The sequence below is a fragment of the Echiichthys vipera genome, assembly GCF_963691815.1.
Source record: "Echiichthys vipera genome assembly, chromosome: X".
Classification (NCBI taxonomy): domain Eukaryota; kingdom Metazoa; phylum Chordata; class Actinopteri; order Perciformes; family Trachinidae; genus Echiichthys; species Echiichthys vipera.
Genome location: NC_139825.1, coordinates 25,704,144 through 25,721,876, shown reverse-complemented (window position 1 = coordinate 25,721,876; position 17,733 = coordinate 25,704,144). Strand labels below are relative to the sequence as shown.

The following is a 17,733-nucleotide window of genomic DNA, read 5'->3' as shown; positions in this document are numbered from 1 at the left end:
TGAAAATAACTGCTAGTTGCATGCCTGATATTCCTAAATCTATAGATCTTGGTCTGTGCTTCTACACTAAATTACAGGCAAACAATGGCAACATGACGCTACAGCATGGTTTTATTTAACTCCAGCATCTTAAGCTGTGAGGTTGGTTTTTTGTTTTGTTTTTGTGGCTCTCCCACTCCCACGTAAGCTTCTACGTGTACTTGACCACTCTGCCAGAAATAAAATACAAACCTCCTTAAGTCCCAGCAAGATAGAATTTAAAGGTCATGTTAAGATTGATGGTTTACCCATCACAAGTTCCATTTATCTAAAGGTAAATTGTCCTATGTTACAAAAGACTGTTAACCCATTTGGATCAAGTGAAACATTACTATCACATGAATGTGTTATTACATTCAGAAAAATTATACACATTTTACTACAAATTAAATAGAAAACAGTTACAGTACAATACAGTAATAAAGAAAAATACAGTAAAACTAAGAATAGTAAATATTCACCTAAATACACATGTACAGCCATGGTGCCACAGTCCATCTGCAGAAAGTCCATATGTGAATGGTCTCTTTGACTGTGTAGTAAAGGAGAAAATTCAAAGATGGTCCCACTCATCCCTGAATGATTGCCCTCCCTAGTGTACACCATCGGCCACTACAATAAAACACATACTCTGATCTAGATGGCTTAAGAAGCCAACTCAGATCTCTTTCTGTGGCCAGATATTATTGATGTTGTTTTCACCGTGATACCCAATCGTGCAAGAGACAGTCACAAAACGTTGCATCATGTTTGCCACCATAATTTTTATCATTGTCATATTCTATCACCTTAGCTGTGCTTGTTTCTGCTATTCTGCTGTATTAACTGCCAGAACATATAAGTCATATTCACATTACTATAGATATTATTATAGTTACTGTTACTTTGTGGTTCCTTGCATCTCTGGAAGTGTGTCTCTCTCTGTCTGTCTTTGTCCCTCTGTCCATCTTTTCTCTCTTTCTCTCTCCTTTTCTTCCTCCCAAACCGGTGCAGACAGATGTCCGTCCTCCACAGAGCTGTGTCTGTCCGACGTTCCTGCCTGTAATAGGGAAGGTTTTTGTTGCCACCGTACTCTAGGGGGAATTGTTGAATTTATGTAAATCATAAATAAGTCATTACCTACCTATAAGTCGTCTTTACCTACCCCTGTCCTGAGATAACTTTTGTTAGGATTTGGCACTATGAATAAAATTGATTTGAATTGAAGGTGTGTAGCTGAGATCAAAATGAAGGCTGTGTTATAATAAAGTAATACTGACTAAAATTTGTAAACATGTTTTGATATGGAAGGAATCCGACACCAGACCATTCACCGCCATTATAAAATACTGTAATCCTGGATCAACCACCGTGGTCCGTCGCAGTAATAACAAGTGAAATTTCACAATCGCTGCGACCACATACGCTCATACATCCACGCATTCACACAAACACCTCACAAAAACTTGACCTACATGACATATTTCAGCGACCTGTAGAGTGAAAAGGGGGTGAGGAAATCGACATAACACGCTACAGAGAGAGAAAAAGAGAAATCTGGATTATAGCAAAATATTTTTGCACGACTTTATTATAAGTATGAATTGGCAAGCACAAAGAACAACTGAACTCCGTGTACAGGTGAGCCAAATAACAGATACATATGTACAAAAACACATAGGTGCACACATCCAACCCAATATTCACTCACTTTGAGATCCAATTACGGTACAAAAATAACACAAGAGCTTGTTTTGAGATGTTCATACACAATTTGAGACCTTTGATACCCCAGGACACCTTTAAAAATTGGTCTGAAATGCTATGGATGACTAAAACCCATGGCCTTTTTTGTCAAAACATTCAACATTTCATTGGCACCATAAGGACATAAGTAAGGGACACAGCTGAGGAAATATCAACTTATAGTTACCAAATCATATATTTAACTTTACTGGTCATAAGACTGTAGAGAAGAGCTTGAATAAGAATGAATACTTGATGAATAAGACTTCAGATGCCCCCACTGGACACATGCTTTTTCCTATTTACAAACTGTCAATAGCAGTGGCACAAGAAAATTTACATTGAGACTAAAATGGTAGTACTGAAATACTTGACTGCCTTCATGAGAGTTTCAGGAGTGCAATTTTATTTCCTCAATGGTGATTGCTTGGTGCTCACAGGTATAAGTTTCTTACAGAAGTTATGGTTGTTTGTAATCACTGGCGCTTGGCTTTGTAAGGTCGGGAGCGTTTCCTGCGATCAGGCTTCCTTTGTTTGTGCAAACGCCCAATACTCACCCCCTGACGACGACGCACAGAAATGTTTTGCTCCACAAGGCTGGCCAACATGCCTGAAGAATGAATGAAGGAGGAAATAATGTAAATAAAATAGAATAATAACAATACCCCAAAAAAAACAGCCTTTTGGCAGGTAACTGAGTTTTTGCATATAACTGGTGGTTAAAAATGTTATTTACTGTATGGGCCTTCCAGTGGCGCAGAAGTTAGAGCAGGCGTGAACAGAGGCTAAACGCTGCAGCGGCATGGTCACATTTTTACTAAGTGCTGCACAACATGCCAGAAAGGTAAGAATTGCTTTAACTGAGTCTGGAGCTCAGTTTGTGTATTTAGTACAATAATATCTATAAATATTGTGTGATGTGAGTGAAGGAGTGCGAAATATTTGGACACTAATGATCCACAACAGCAAACACAGAATTTAGGGGAACAAGGGCAAAAGGGAGGTGAACAGTGGAGAAAAATAAAAATAAAAATCCTCAAGATAATGAGATTTACCTTCTTGGGCCAGCATTGATATAAAGGTGCATATGAACTCATCGTAATTATGAGTCCTCCTCTGATCATCAATCTGATCAAATAAAAAGAAACGATTTTAGTTAAAAGCCAATAAAAACAAACCAAATACATTGGATTGGTTCCAGGTAAACAAAACCTACTTTGTATTTCTTTCTCTTTTCCACTTCCTCTTTTAAATAGACCTCATAATTGGCAATGTCAGCCTCCACACACTTGAGCAGTGCAAGCAGCTCCTGCAAGAGACAGAATAAGATTAAACGCTCTGTGTTTGTTTGTTATACATTTATAGTATACCGCTTTAGAAACGGCTCCCTAATTGGCAGTAAAAGCAAAAATATGAGAATAAGGTGATATAAAAAAATCTTGGCTGGCTGATAAGAATAGCAAGGAACATACTAAAGTGTATTATAACACATGGAAATTCTTGGACTTACTTTGGGAGAGTACTTATCCCTAGGCAGCTTGTTGTCTGCAGCCGTTTCCAGAGCGTTGGGCTTTTCCTTGCTTGGTGTCACCTCTGCTCCATCTTTGCTCTCCTCTTGTTTCACCTCCGCAGACGGCCCCTCCTCTCCCTCATTAGCTCCTTCCTTTTCTCCTGCTGAGAGGTTTTTCTCTTTGTCTTTTATCTTTTCAGGCGTGCAAAGCCGCTTTATGCCATCAGCAGCCAAATCTACCGTAAAACAGATAAAGTAACAATCTATCAAAATTAGGGAAATTCCGCGCCAATAGCGATGTTTAAAATGACAATTTGACCTATAGCTGAAGCTTTTTTGTTGACGATTATTTTTTTCTTTTGTGCTAGAGAAACAGAGAAATCTTCATGACAAAAACATATCTGAACAGTTTTGAAGTTATTCCTCCCTTCATTATGCTCTGACTGTTACTGTAACTATCAAGTGATAAACCTAAATGCTTAGTTCACCAGAGACTTTTAAACCACCTTTGTCAATACCACGGACAGCAGTAACGACCTCTTGTACTCACCAGATGGAGGGAGAGCATATATGACTCCATCCTCCTGCAGGTGTAAAAAGGCCACGCTGACAGAGGGACCAAGTTCTCTTACAGCGCGGTTATGTCTGGAGTCTAGCCTCAGCATCTCATCTTCTCCGAAGAGCACACGAGACAGATGGGATGCAACTGGACTGGATGGGCGTGTGGCAGCCTGGGAGCGTGCCGGTGAGCGCAGCGGGGAGTTGAAGGCGCTGCCAATCTCTGAGGCTGTGTCGGTGCTTTCGTTGCTGGGTGTGGGGGAAGGCTGTGAAGCAGATGTGATGCAAATGCCTCCTGTGCGCCCTTCTGTGCGTACAGAAAGTGGTGTATTAAGGGCATCTTTTCTTTGGACCTCCTTCTTCAGTTTCTCAGCCAATACAGTGAGGGCAATCTGGCTCTCCATTCCAGTCCCTACCCGTCCCGGTCGTGACCTCAGACTTGCCTTCCGTCTCAACCTTAAAAATGTTAAAGAGCTTCAGCTTCCTTCAGTCAGGTCATAGAAAGAAATTATACATATATACACATTATGATGCTAACCTGTTGGATGTGCCTGCAGAACCAGTTACTTCCTCCTCATCATCCTCAAAGTCATCCTCATCTTCGGAGTACGGGGCTTTGGGAGGTCCTGCACCCCGAGAGCGACCGACTCCAGCAGCCAGATCCTCTTCTTCCTGTTAAATCAGAGAATCGTTAATAAACCTCTGCACAATCTGGTTATCACCTCACAGTTAACATTAAAGGGTATAGGGTCCTAGTCTGGTTAATATGCCGCCTCGCTGAGAAAGAATCAAATACTACATGTGGATGGCATCATAACACCCCAATTTTTAATATTCACTCTCTTCTCACTGGGGGGGGAGGGGGGGTTCCCTTTCTCATACCCATCTTGGAGAACCATCGTCATAACGACAGTGGGCTTCGTAATGTTGATGATTTAAGACCAACATTTAACTCAACAAGCTCATCATTTTTCCTCTACCTTCAACTGTGTGCATCCATGAAACCACATGGAGTACCTCGGAACTGTCCACTTACCAGGCACCCTTTGCATCACATCTTTGCCCCAAATAGGAAAAACATAGCTGTGGTTTCTCAGCTTTACTCATTCTTCCGGACAACTTCCTATGGGCTGGTGACTTTAAACAATGCGCTGATGAGATTAAGCCGGACTGGAAAAGGATATGGTCCTCGATTGTTTTTACCTCAAGGAACTCTGATCATCTACTGATACAATTCAATTACATTAATAGGACGTATCTAACTCTAAGAAAGGCTTATCTCATGAAACGACTTTGACGTCTTCCCCAAACTGCACATTGTGCACAGAAGGTCTTGCAGGTTCATGATAATAATTTTGGGGTGAGGTGTGTGCTGTTTTATCTGATGTACTGGGTGTAACTGTGCCATGCTCTCCTGCTCTGCTGCAGCTGAATAATACAACCCCATTAAAATGGGGGTATAAACACATGTATTCTTTTACCAGGCATCACTACAGAAAGATACTAGCTTTACGCTGGAAATCCCCTCACACAGTAACACAAATCCAGTGTATTAACATATACATTAATATCACTGGTGTGGAGCTGTCATTGGCGAGAGTGCATGATAATCGATTTTAGGAAAAAATGTTAGTACTATCCTATTTATTTATGTTTTTTCTCTGGAAGCTTGAATCTGAACTGCCTTTAAATAGCCTTTAGAGACCCAAGGAGTGGGGAGGAAGGGAACGCCACAGGGTTTATGTTTAACTTTTTTGTCTTCCTAATTTTTTCTGTACTGATTTCTTGTCTGTATTTTTATGTTTTTTACATTTTTTGTGATTTTGTCTGTTAAAAAGTAAATTAAAAATTTGATCACAAAAAAAAATCCCGGCACAATCTTTGTCCTGCAGCCTCCAAATGTTTTTGAATGTGAGCTGCCTTAACAACAAATAAAAAACTATCAGCAAGCAAGATGAATCATTTACTGTTCAGATAAATATCCTAAACTCACCTTGTCCAATAATTATGTTGTTCGCTACATTGTGTCACACTGCTGTAAGTCCTGAATACAACTACAGCTCAAACATTAAGCTGATATGTGAATAATCAGTAACCTATTTTGATAACTGATTAATTGTTTAAATCATAAAGCATCTGGTTTTGGGGCCGTTTTTTAAAAGCAAGTTGAAGTCATCATCTTTGGCTCATTTATTCCTGTTTTCTGATATCTTATGGGGCAGCAGTAATTGACAACAATATAACCATTACTTGGAGCCGTGAACACAATCCTAATCATACAATACAGCCAAAGTCTCTGACAAAGATAGAACAAACACACACATGATACACCCAAATCATCTTTCTGATCCAGGACCTATAGACATACCTGCATTGGAGACTTGGCATAGTTGTGGTTGTCAAGGAAGGCAGGCAGCCGTTGAACGATGGGGTTGGGACTGGTGACTTGCTGGGCACCTCCTCCTGTTGGGACTGGCGGTTTGCCCATGACCTTTGTGTTTCCTGAGGGGCTCGGGGCATCTTTAGATTGAACTCCTGACTCATCAACTGAATCTTAAATGAAAGTCAGTGTATTTCAGTTGAATATTTATGATGATGAGCCTCCACACAATTTACAAGTATTAAAGTGTATTTTAACAGAGATTGGGGAATTTAGGCTAAATTAAGCACCTGGATCAGCCCCCTGAGATGTAACCGGCTCCACATCTGCCTCTTTCTTGATTGCAGTAGTACCATCATCAGGGGAGGACGACTCTTGCTGCTTCTTGTCGTGGACAAGCTCGGGCTGAGTGAGCCGGATCATCTGAAGACATACATTAGGCCGCCCACACAAGTGTCAATTCTGGCATGCTGCAGCAGAGGTTATAACAATTAATCTGTTTTTATTCCATTTCAGCCAGTGATGAAACTTTCGAGCAGTTCCTGACCTTCTGTAGACCCTCCAGAACAGTCTGTCGATTCCTCTTTAGAATTTCCAGTTTGGACTCGTACTTCATCCTGCGGTCAGGCACCACCGCCATAAGGTTAAAGCGGATGTCATGGTACGGCTCACTGAAAAAAAGAGCAGAGCAGCAACATGAGCATGAAGCCTTGAGGGTGTGTGTGTAGATGGTGAACCAACACTGCTGTTTGAACTAACTGGCTCAGGACTCACCCAGCAGTCGCAAGTCCGATCCTCTCCATGATCACCCGACGTGCTTTATCAGTCCATTCCTCCTCCTCTCCCCAGGGCCCTGAAAGAGAGTAGAATATTACACTCTATTAGCATAAGAAGCAGTGCATATAAGTGGGTAACAAAAGTAGGGCCTGGCCGATATTGATTTTAAAGAGGAAAAATTAATCGATTACCGATATGACAGCTGGTATCTTTCTTTTTTTTTTTAGAGCTGGAATGAAAATAGACCTTTGCTATTACCGCTTTTCAACCAACCAAGACCTGGTTCTTGTGCTGGACTGGTGCTGGTTCACTGTTTGTTCAACTTGGGAACCTTCTCAGAACCTGTTTGGTTTTCCACAGGCTAGAGAACCCCAGAGAGCCACGACATTACTTCACTGTGTACGTCTTAGGTTTCCCCAGAAATGCTAACGCCCCTTTCAAGCACAACAACAACCATGGTGGACTACAACACATTTGTACTTCTCGTCTTGAATACAATGGATGATTTTGTTTGAGAAGAAAGGTAATTATCTAACACATTTTGATTCTTATTAACACTGAATGTAGATGTTAATGTAACCTTTATGGAAGCTAAAGTTAGCACAACGTTAGCTAGCCTTACAGAGCATAGACTACCTGCAATCGATCACATTGCAGTTAAAATTAATGATCTGTTTATGTTTTTACGATTCATGTCTTCACATGCAACATCAGAATCTAATGACTGCAGCTGGAGCTGTGTTTAATGAAAACTGCCGTTACAACAGACATGTACATGTTTATGTTTACTTTCCGAGTTGTTGATAGTTCTTTGATTTTCTGAGCTGTGTTTAATTATTGTGCATAACCGTGAATTCTTTTTTTTTTTAAACTTAACTTAAACTGTGTTTCTCTGTTGAATAAGCATACTAAAGAGGACATGTGTCTTTAGAAAAATTGTTAATTCTGACAAAAAAAACAACAATAAAATATACATGTATTAAACATTGTTTAAAGCATGCAAGATCTGGTGCCGGTTCTAGACCAGCAAAGAGTTGGTGTTGCTCTGAAACCAATTTTCCTGGCCGAGAGTCGGTTCTTTGGCTGTGGAAACAGGAAGAACCGGTTCAAGATTGGGCACCGGCTCTGAACCAGCCCTAAAAATGTCTTGGTTGAAAAGGGGTATATGTGGTGTGGGCACCATGACTCTGCAAGGGTGCTCAGACTGCTTTCTCAAACAAATAACTTTTGTAATAATAACAATATATTACAATGTTGACCAATCCAATAAATGGCTAAATAAACATCATGCTTAGTATCAGACAACTGCTGAAGGTTTACCATACACGCCCATACCAATTGACACAGATAAGTCTGTGATAGGCCAATATTGGTCCATAATATAAACTGATGGCATTAATGCAATTCGAAGCAAATGTTTTATCTAATGAGGAATGAGGCCTGATTTCAGGGTAAACACACAGGATAAATGTTGCATTCGGAGGTCGGAACTGTGAATGACGTCATGCCTGAGTTGACCAGGTTCCAGCTACAAAGTCAGAAAACCATTAGTGGGGGGACTCGAGACCGAGTTACCCACTGTTATTTGGTATTTTGTACGTACAAACACCGTAACAACATGTCCTCAGATAGAAGACAGACAGTACTGTGTGTACTACTGATTTAATGAGACACAAATAAAAAAGAAGTGAACAGTGTATTCCTATAGTTTAACCACTGTAAAATGATACAAATCAGTGAGACAAGAACTCTGTATTTCTCTGTCAGTGTGTACTCATACCATGGTCAATGGGGTAAGCCTTGAGTCCGTCGAGCTCAAAGAGACGGTCTTTTATAGGCACGTAGCTAACAAAGTGGAAGGCCTCCATGGTCCGCACTGCACTGATTCCATTCTGTTTCTCCGGCAGGTGCCTGGGCTCCGGTCTCCATAGAAACACAGAAAGAAAGCTTAACAAACTGATGAATTCCCAAAGCCTGACATCCTCTGGTAGACCAATCAAGGATTTTTTTCACAGAATCAAAGACAATCAAAGACTGAGCATGTAAAAGGGAACCCCTGTCTGTAACCTACCTGGCGTGGCTGTTATGTGCTCTGGCGAGCTCTGGGGCATTTCCTATTGCGTAACCTTTACTCTGAAAAATACATAAAAATCGAAAGTTAAACATGACAGTGGGAGAGGAGGGAGGGAGAGAGAGACACACACATACCCCTCTTTGAACAAACCAGACCTAGTTCTAGTGCTGGTCTGGTTCACTGTTGGTTCAAGTTGGGAACCTTCTCAGAACCTGTTTGTTTTTCCACAGGCTAGAGAACCACATCATTATGTTACTGTATACGTTTGAGGTTTCCCCTGAAATGCTCACGCCCAGTTAGCATTTGTACTGTTCATATTGAAAATCATCCATTATACAATGGATGATTTTCAATATGAGCCGTACAAATGTGTTGTAGTCCACCATTGTTGTATGGATGATTTTGTTTGAGAAGAAAGGTAATTATCATTTTGATTCGTATTAACTATTGTTAGCCTTTGTTGGTAGCTAATGTTAGAGCTAGAGCTAACATTACCTAGCACAGATTACCTGCAATTGATCACAATGCAGTTAAAATAAATGATCCACTTATGTCTCCAAGATTCATGTCTTTACAGACGTCAGAATCAATGACTGTGGCTGAAGCAGTGTTCAATGACTGGCGTAACAACAGACATGTACATGTTTAGGGCATGCTTGCTTTCGGAGTTATTAATAGTTCTTTGATTTTCTGAAAGGAACTGTGTATAATTATTGTGCACAACTGTGAATAAACATTTTTAAAAACTTAACTTAAACAAACTAAAGAAGACATGTCTCTTTAGAAAAGTAGTTAATTTTGACAAAAAAACACAAATACAAATACACAAATTCTAAAATCACAACATTTTTTAAAGCATCCAAGAAGTGGTGCCGGTTCCAGACCAGCAAAGAGTTGGTGCCACTCTGGAACCAGTTTCCTGGACGAGAGCCGGTTCTCTGGCTGTCGAAACAGGAAGAACCGGTTCAAGATTGGGCACCGGCTCTGAACCGGCCCTCAAAATGTCTTGGTCGAAAAGGGGTAATAGAGAAAAAGCGAGAGAGAGAAGAAAAAGAACGAGTAAAAGTGAGCATTTGAGACTCAAATAGTGACAGTTCATACAAATGACAAAATATCCTGTTTTTGAATTATATGAGTTACAAAATTTAGTCGAATACGCATGGGGATATTTTTATGTCGTTGACCATCATTTGTTCTTATATATTTTCAGTTGTAGTGAAACCTAGATTCTGGTTACCTTATCTGTAGGAGCCCTATGTAAGTCTGTGTGTGCTTGGTTTGTGGATGTGGACACACGTTTGAAAATGGCGCTATCACATCACATTGTACTTCCTTTACCTTATTAACCTTGCAAGGACGTTTGTAAGCAGTTGGAGCTTCAAGAGCAAGAATAAAGCGAAGTGTACGTGTCAACAATTTCTCCCGTGTTCAGCCCACCGCAGCTTTTTTGGTCTCAGTTAGCCGTAATATTATGTATTTCAACTCAGTACCTATATAGTTTTTGTCAATTTACTGAGATTTCTTAGACTGTAACAGTCTAAGAAAAAAAACATATCTGAGAGGTGACATAAAAAGTTTGAATAAAAAAGCACACTATTAAATTACACAAAAAAATACAGAGTAACAGAGATACTGCACGTAGGAGAATGAGAAAGATCTTACCTCTGGACTGAAACCTTTGGTGAAAGTTTTCATGCGACTAAGGGTGTTGCCGAGCTCAACGCCGCTGCAGTTCAGAAGCACACTCAACAAAGCGTGGGTGGCACATGAATTTGGTATGAGCTAGATAAAGAAAGACGACAACATAAACACAAGTCGTAATATACACTTTATGCACTGTGTTTCTTTTGGCATCATTGTGAGATATGAATACATATGTCAGGATCTTGAAGTGCTGGAAGCAACAAAATATTTTATGACTTCTACTTTGGATGGTTGGATCCAACTCTGCATTTTAGGATGGCTTTATGTCCTTTTATTATAACTGATCTGTTCATATTCATTTTTTATTGGAGCTTTATTTCACCAGGACAGTCTCTTGAGATTAGGACATGCGTGCTGAAATGATTAACAGTTGACTGATAGTAGTTCATTAAAAGATGTTTTTTAGAATTTAATTTTATTTCAGGTGTTATTGCACATTAGCAATACAGAATGTAAAAAAAAAAAGTCTAAACATTTGCTGGTTAGAGCTAGTTAGAAGTACCTCAATTTGTTGGCTTTTCACAGTTTCAAACAATGTATAACTTAGATAGTTGTAGTGGCTGACAGTCAAATTACAAATCATTTTGAGGCGAGAGAAGTTATGAATGCCATTTGCCATTGTTTTTGCCACTTGAGGGAATAAACAACTAAACAAACTAAAAACCTAAACAACTGTTATCTAATGTGATGCCATTTTTTTGTTACTTGTGTGATCTTTTTTTACTTTTACTTCTTATACATATTTTATGTAAGAGCCTGAGGCCTAAGATTTCCATAGACAACAATTGCTTCCCTTTTGGGCATATATCATAAATAAAAGACCTCAAACCTTGAAAAGACTATTAAGTCCAGATTTACATTTTGACTATGAATGAAATTTCCTTGCATTTAAATTATGGACAGCACTGATGAACATAACAGCTCAAAAGACTTCAGATATAGTTCAGTTGCTCACTCATCAAAAGACTTAACATCACCGCAATAACTACAATAACGGCCAACATCTATGATTGCATAAACGCTTACCTGATGAGCAAAGAACATATCATTTACAATTTCCTCGTCAATGACAGAAGTCTCGTCCACCAAGGTGTTAACTTTCCTCCTAGATCGACGTTCTTCAATCCACTTAAACAAGAAGATGAAGCCATAGACGGGACTAAAAAACAAAAACACTTTTCACATATTGTTGCTACAGCCAAAAATGAACACTGACATGAGCTTGGGTGCTGTTACCTGACAATATTCAATTCAATTCAATTAAAAAAAATGTATTTGTCCCCGGGGGGCAATTCAGGGCACACAGAGCAGCAAATAACGACAGTGCAAGTATACAAAACATTTTAACCTAACAACAAGAATAAAGTGTAAGAAAAGAATAAGTGTCAGGATGTTAGTGTGTTAGTACAGGTTAGATACGGAGAACATCGTCGGCGTGAGATGTAGAAAGACATGCGTGTATCAGATGTAAGCAGACATGTGAGCGGGTGTATAAGATGTAAACACGCAGTAGACTGTTGAAACAGGTATAAACAGAACTGTAGTGCAGAGAAGATATAAGTGGACAGTGATCGGATTCAGATGAGGTCAGACATGATACATATGTGTAATGAGCAGACGTAGACAGAACTATAGTGCAGTAATAGAGTATAAATATAATATATAACTATAAGCTAAATAATAAAGTGAATAATAAAGTGATAGTGGTGCATGGCAGGAAAACAGCAGTCTAAGTATATGCTAGCTCTGTGTAACAGATGAATACTGAAAAATAAAGTGACCATAGTGCTTTATTTTTCAGTATTCATCTGTTACACAGATATGCCAGGTAGTTTCATTCTTGACTTAGTTGCAATTATTGTTCACCAATACTTGTATTGACCTTATTGGTTAAAAGTTGCATACCTTTGACACTTGCTTTGAAGATCATAAATTTCTTCTACTTGGACACCTTTGATACCTACAGAATACAAAAACACACGCACTTTAATTTGCTTTATTAGCCCCAGTTCTCCAACTCGGAGTTAAATATATATTGGCTATTTAAATTGTAGCACTGTAAGAAATTTAGTTAATATTACTGTATATATAATATATGAGTTACTCACCAAAATCTTCAACCAGCAAAGTGAAGAGTCCTGAAATTGATAAACATTTTCTTTAAGGTACATATAATTTACAAGAAAACAAATTAAAGATCAGTTTTAACAAAAAACGTGACTCCCTTCTCATATTTCACCTTTGGTTAATCAGAATCAGTTTTAATGGCCAAGTGAGTGTGAACACATACAAGGACTTTGACTCCAGCTTTTTGTCACTCTGAATATACACAGAGACAAAAATAGAAATAGATATACAGCTGACAACAAGAATGAACCATGGTAAACAAACATTTGACCACTATGTGCAGATTTAAATATGAGTATATGTATAAAAAAACAACAAAAAAGCAATGAAATTGTAAAGCATAATGACAATAGTGCAATGGTGCAGAGTGCAACGGGTACCTGGAACTAATATGGAAAATCAATGTTACATCAATCCCTGGTGATTTACCGTTTTTCATTTGTTTTAATGCCTTTTTAATTTCTACTACAGTTAATCCTTCTTCAAGTATGTTTGTCTTCTACATCCAGCTTTTTTATGTCTTCATCTATTTTAAAAAATAAAACGTCACAATCTGATTTATTAAATTTTGATTCATGTAAGTTTCAATAAAAGAGGCAGATTTCATCCTGGACTCATTTCTGATCTTCAATTATAGTATGTATTTTTTTCTTAGTGTGTCTTTGTTTTACAAAATACAAGAAATATAAATATCAACAAACATTTGACCACTATGTGCAGATCACGCAATGGTCTGTAAGCGGGGGCTGATATTTTACAATCTGAAATATCATTACATAACTCACATGAAATCAACCAGTAATCTAGTCTTGAACATTGGTCGTTTCCTGCAGAGTTATGCCGTATATACTGTTCTGATGTTGGATTTGAGGTTCTCCAATCATCAACTACGTGTGTTGTTGTACATACAGACAGTATAGTGACGCTGAATACAGGTTGTGAATTCCTATGAGGTAGTCTTGTCGAGCCATGAATCTGGGGCTGTATTATGATCTGCTGCCAATATCACTTTATCTGAATTATATTTTTGTTTTACATTCAGGCTTAATTTAGCATAAAAGTTCACATTTATTGCTTGGTTGTTAAAGCCATAGACGCATATTAAAATATAATGTTTGTCGTATTTCTCCACTACCAGCATTAACCAGTGACCTTCAGTATTTTCTATGATTAATTAACGTGAACATTAACGTTAGCTGTGTCGTTATTTCTCACCTGGATCACTCTCGAGCTCCAGCCAGCCTTTGTTCATTTTCGCATTTGTGCAAAGATGACTAATTTTTAAGATGTTTTCCAGTCCATGTCCGACAAGAAATGTAATAATCTTAATAAACGATGTATCCTGTATACATTCACGAGACAGCCGTGGAAGAGGGGAGAGAGCTCAAGTTAACATGGACATAGAAAAAAGAACAAGATAAACACAAAAGACGGAATTGGCCGCCTACAATCTACGTCATCAAGAAACGACGAGTCGCAGAAAAACAGTCCCCCTGCAACTTCCTGTAGTGACGAACGGCACAAAATACTCCCCCCGTGTAAACTAACTTATATTAAACCGTATTTTCCCTTATATGTTATTTATTTATTTTGCTTTATTTTTTTATTTGTCATCCTTTCTTTTGATATTACATTTCTGTTCAGAATGCTTTACTGCTAGCATTTACTTTGTAATTAATTTTAAATACTAAAAAATACAAAATCTCTATATTTGATGATGCTGTTGTTGTTGTTGGTGGTGGTGGTACTCAAGCTATCTCTGGTGGTACTCGAAATAATCCAAAATAAAATAGGAAACATTAATTGTTAAATAAATATAATACTATCAAAAAAAACAACAACATTTCTAACCCTAACCCCACTTAAACGTGTAAGATTGTAATTTCAAATTAGTTTAGCATTTCCTGTAATATTTTTCTTTCAATTACAGCCTGCTAGTCACGTTCATGAGTTACGAGCTGAACTATGATGGAAGAGAGTAAGCAGAGGTAAAATTATTAGTTTAAAAACACTACAGAGTGTGGATCAGGAGGAGAATATTTAGAGCAGTTCTTCTGAAACTGAAGTCATGGCTGAAGACAGTCAACAATAAATGATCCTCTGATTCTGAATAGTGTAGGCTGCAGACACAGCGCCCTGAGGCATTTATGATCATTTCTGGGGACCTTAATCTTGCAACTTTGGATTCTACTTTAGCTGTTTTTCACCAGGTTGTAGACTGTCCCACCAGAAACAAGAGGACAATTGATCTTCTTTATGCTAATGTAAGGGATGCAAACAGAGCCCCCCCCTCTGATCACAACCTGGTTCACCTACAGCCACTGTATACCCCCCTGGTCCAAAAACAGCCAGTGACAACTCAGACCATCAGGAGTTGGTCCTCTGAGAGGGAAAGTGCCCTGAGAGACTGCTACAACACCACAGTCTGGGATGTGCTGATCGACCCGCACGGTGAGGACATAGAGGGGATGACACATTGTCTGACTGAACTTCTGCACAGACGTGGTCTCCCCCTGTCAAGACTGTCCGCTGTTACCCTAATAACAGGCCATGGGTAACGCGGGAAGTTAAGGCTGTCCTCAACAAGAAGAAGGCTGGCTTCAGGAGCAGGGACAGGGAGGCCATGAAGGCAGCACAGCAGGAGCTGAAGCACTGTGTGAGGGAAGCTACGGAAAGCTACAGGAGAAAGGTGGAGCCACAGACCAGGTCAGAGGACAGCTGAGGAAGCTCCAACCCAGGAAAGCAGCAGGCCCGGATAAAGTGTGTCCGAGACTACTGAAGACCTGAGAACCACTACAACGGATCTTCAACCTTAGCCTGTAGCTAGAGAGAGTGCATACCCTTTGGTTGAACATCCTGCATCGTTCCAGTTCCCAAGAGGAACAGGCCCAGCGAGCTGAATGACTTCCGACCGGTGGCACTCACTTCACACCTGATGAAGACGTTGGAGCGGCTCTTCCTCAGCCTCCTCAGGCCCCAGGTACAACACGCCGAGGACCAACTGCCGTTTGTGTACCAGCCAGATGTTGGTGTGGAGGATGCCATCCTCTACATTATGGCCAGCCACCCCCTGCACACCGTCATCAGCACCCAGAGGAGCCTGTTCAGTGGAAGGCTGCTCCTGCCCAAGTGCAGGAACAACAGGCTGAAGAACTCCTTTGTCCCTCAGGCCATCACACTTTACAACTCTTCACTCGGGGGAGGAGGAAATAAAGAGGACAGAAGGAGTGGGAGCCACTTACTGTAACATTAATAATCTACTCTACACACCTGGACACTTATCTTCTTCTTTTCTTTGTGCAATAACTTTATCCACCACTTAAGTGCAATTATTTAATCTTACTGCTCATTTCTGTCATATACAGTCATACATATTATATCTTATACATTTCCTCTACATTTAACTTATCTAATTTCATTTTCCATGAATTTTATTTTACCTGTATTCTTACATCTACTTCATATATATTTAACTAAGAGTTTATTGTATATTGTTTTATATACGTTCTGTAATTATTTAGCTAAGAGTTTATTGGTTATCTTATACTGTATTTTTTTATTTATACCTCCCTTGTGTTTTTGTAAGCTGCTGGAAATTCACTTTCCTTGCGGGAGTTCATCCCAAAGGGATCGAGAGAAAGAGAAGTCTAAGTCTAAGCTAAATCAGAGGAATATAACGCAGTAAAATACAAGTGGCCACTACTCCTGATAGTAATGTTCCAATTTGTTTTTTCCCTATAAGAAGTGGATTTAAATTTAATAGAAATGAAGAGAAAATGGGAAGAGGGTGAGATAGCGTGCAAGGTAAGTAACTATATTAAAAACAATCACTACAGGTATTTAGACATAGGTACAGATGGATCCAAAGATGAAAATGATAAAGTAGGAATAGGTGTATATATTCCATCAATATTGGGAAAAGGTTACCAGATCAAATTTCAGTTTATTCAGCACAGATGATGGCAATCATTACTGGTTTACAGTGGGTGGAGGATGTTCGACCAGATACAGTAGTGTTCTGTGTTGATTCATTAGCCTCCCTTCTAAGTGTACTGAAATGAAACTCTAACAAACAAGAGCTTCTCTTGGAAATACTAAAAAGCTTATATAGATTACACAGAACAGGATTATCTGTAACGTTCTGCTGGGTTCCTGCCTATGTAGGAGTCGAAGGGAATGAGGGAGCAGACAAAACTGCCAAGAGAGCAACAATAATGAATAATGTAATAGACATGTCTTTTGGAAAAGCAGAAGTTACAGCAATATTAAAAAAAGAAGTAATAAAAAAGTGGCAAGATAGGTGGGACATGTGCACATAGGTGCACATGGTGTTAAAAGGACAAATAGAAGGGAGAAAACAGTGCTTACAAAAATGAAAATAGGACACACAGGACTGAATAAAAGAAAAAGTGGAACGGATGAGTGTGAATGTGGACAAACAGAAACAGTAGAACATGTATTGATGGAGTGAGAGATACACGGAGGAGAGAAGGAGGCTGGCTGGTGAAGTGCAGAGAGCAGGAAGAGTGTGGAGTGGGAGGCAGACTGGAACAACAGGAAAGGGTGTGTCACTTACACAGAAGGCCGTCATCAAGTATTTAAAGGAGACAGGATTTTTTCTTAAAGAATTTCGTGTTTTTACAACCTACCCTACCCCCCCCCCCCCCCCTTTTTTTTTTTAGTTTATGATTTTATTATTTTATTTATTTACCTATTTTATTTTTGTGTAGAAATACATACAGTAGATGATAGTGTTACATACCCCGATACAGTTGGTGGCGGTATGCACCAAAGAAAGTTATAGTTGCAACCCGCCAATAAACAAAAAGAAGAAGAAGA

General features: G+C 39.2%; 1 protein-coding gene across 1 annotated transcript; it reads right to left on the bottom strand.

Annotated features, from left to right (window-relative positions):
• Positions 1 to 1,591: 1,591 nt before the first annotated feature.
• bap1 (BRCA1 associated deubiquitinase 1) lies at positions 1,592 to 14,330 on the bottom strand. The gene is made up of 17 exons (XM_083938729.1): positions 14,110 to 14,330; positions 12,876 to 12,905; positions 12,673 to 12,727; positions 11,794 to 11,926; positions 10,726 to 10,845; positions 9,061 to 9,122; positions 8,770 to 8,912; positions 6,987 to 7,065; positions 6,760 to 6,883; positions 6,503 to 6,635; positions 6,201 to 6,385; positions 4,371 to 4,504; positions 3,825 to 4,288; positions 3,275 to 3,510; positions 2,981 to 3,073; positions 2,820 to 2,892; positions 1,592 to 2,374 (listed from the first exon to the last, which is right to left on the bottom strand). The coding sequence occupies exons 1-17, from the start codon at positions 14,144 to 14,146 to the stop codon at positions 2,241 to 2,243; spliced, it is 2,235 nt and encodes a 744-aa protein (XP_083794855.1). The 5' UTR covers positions 14,147 to 14,330; the 3' UTR covers positions 1,592 to 2,240.
• Positions 14,331 to 17,733: the final 3,403 nt, after the last annotated feature.

Bases quoted from the DNA above. Each gene is read 5' to 3' on its own strand.
- bap1 (XM_083938729.1), bottom strand. From the start codon at position 14,146: ATGAACAAAGGCTGGCTGGAGCTCGAGAGTGATCCAG. The intron at 11,927-12,672 runs GTATGCAACTTT...TTTGTTTTTTAG, and splicing joins CTTCAAAGCAAGTGTCAAAG to TCCCGTCTATGGCTTCATCT. The intron at 3,511-3,824 runs GTGAGTACAAGA...GTTTTACGGTAG, and splicing joins ATATGCTCTCCCTCCATCTG to ATTTGGCTGCTGATGGCATA.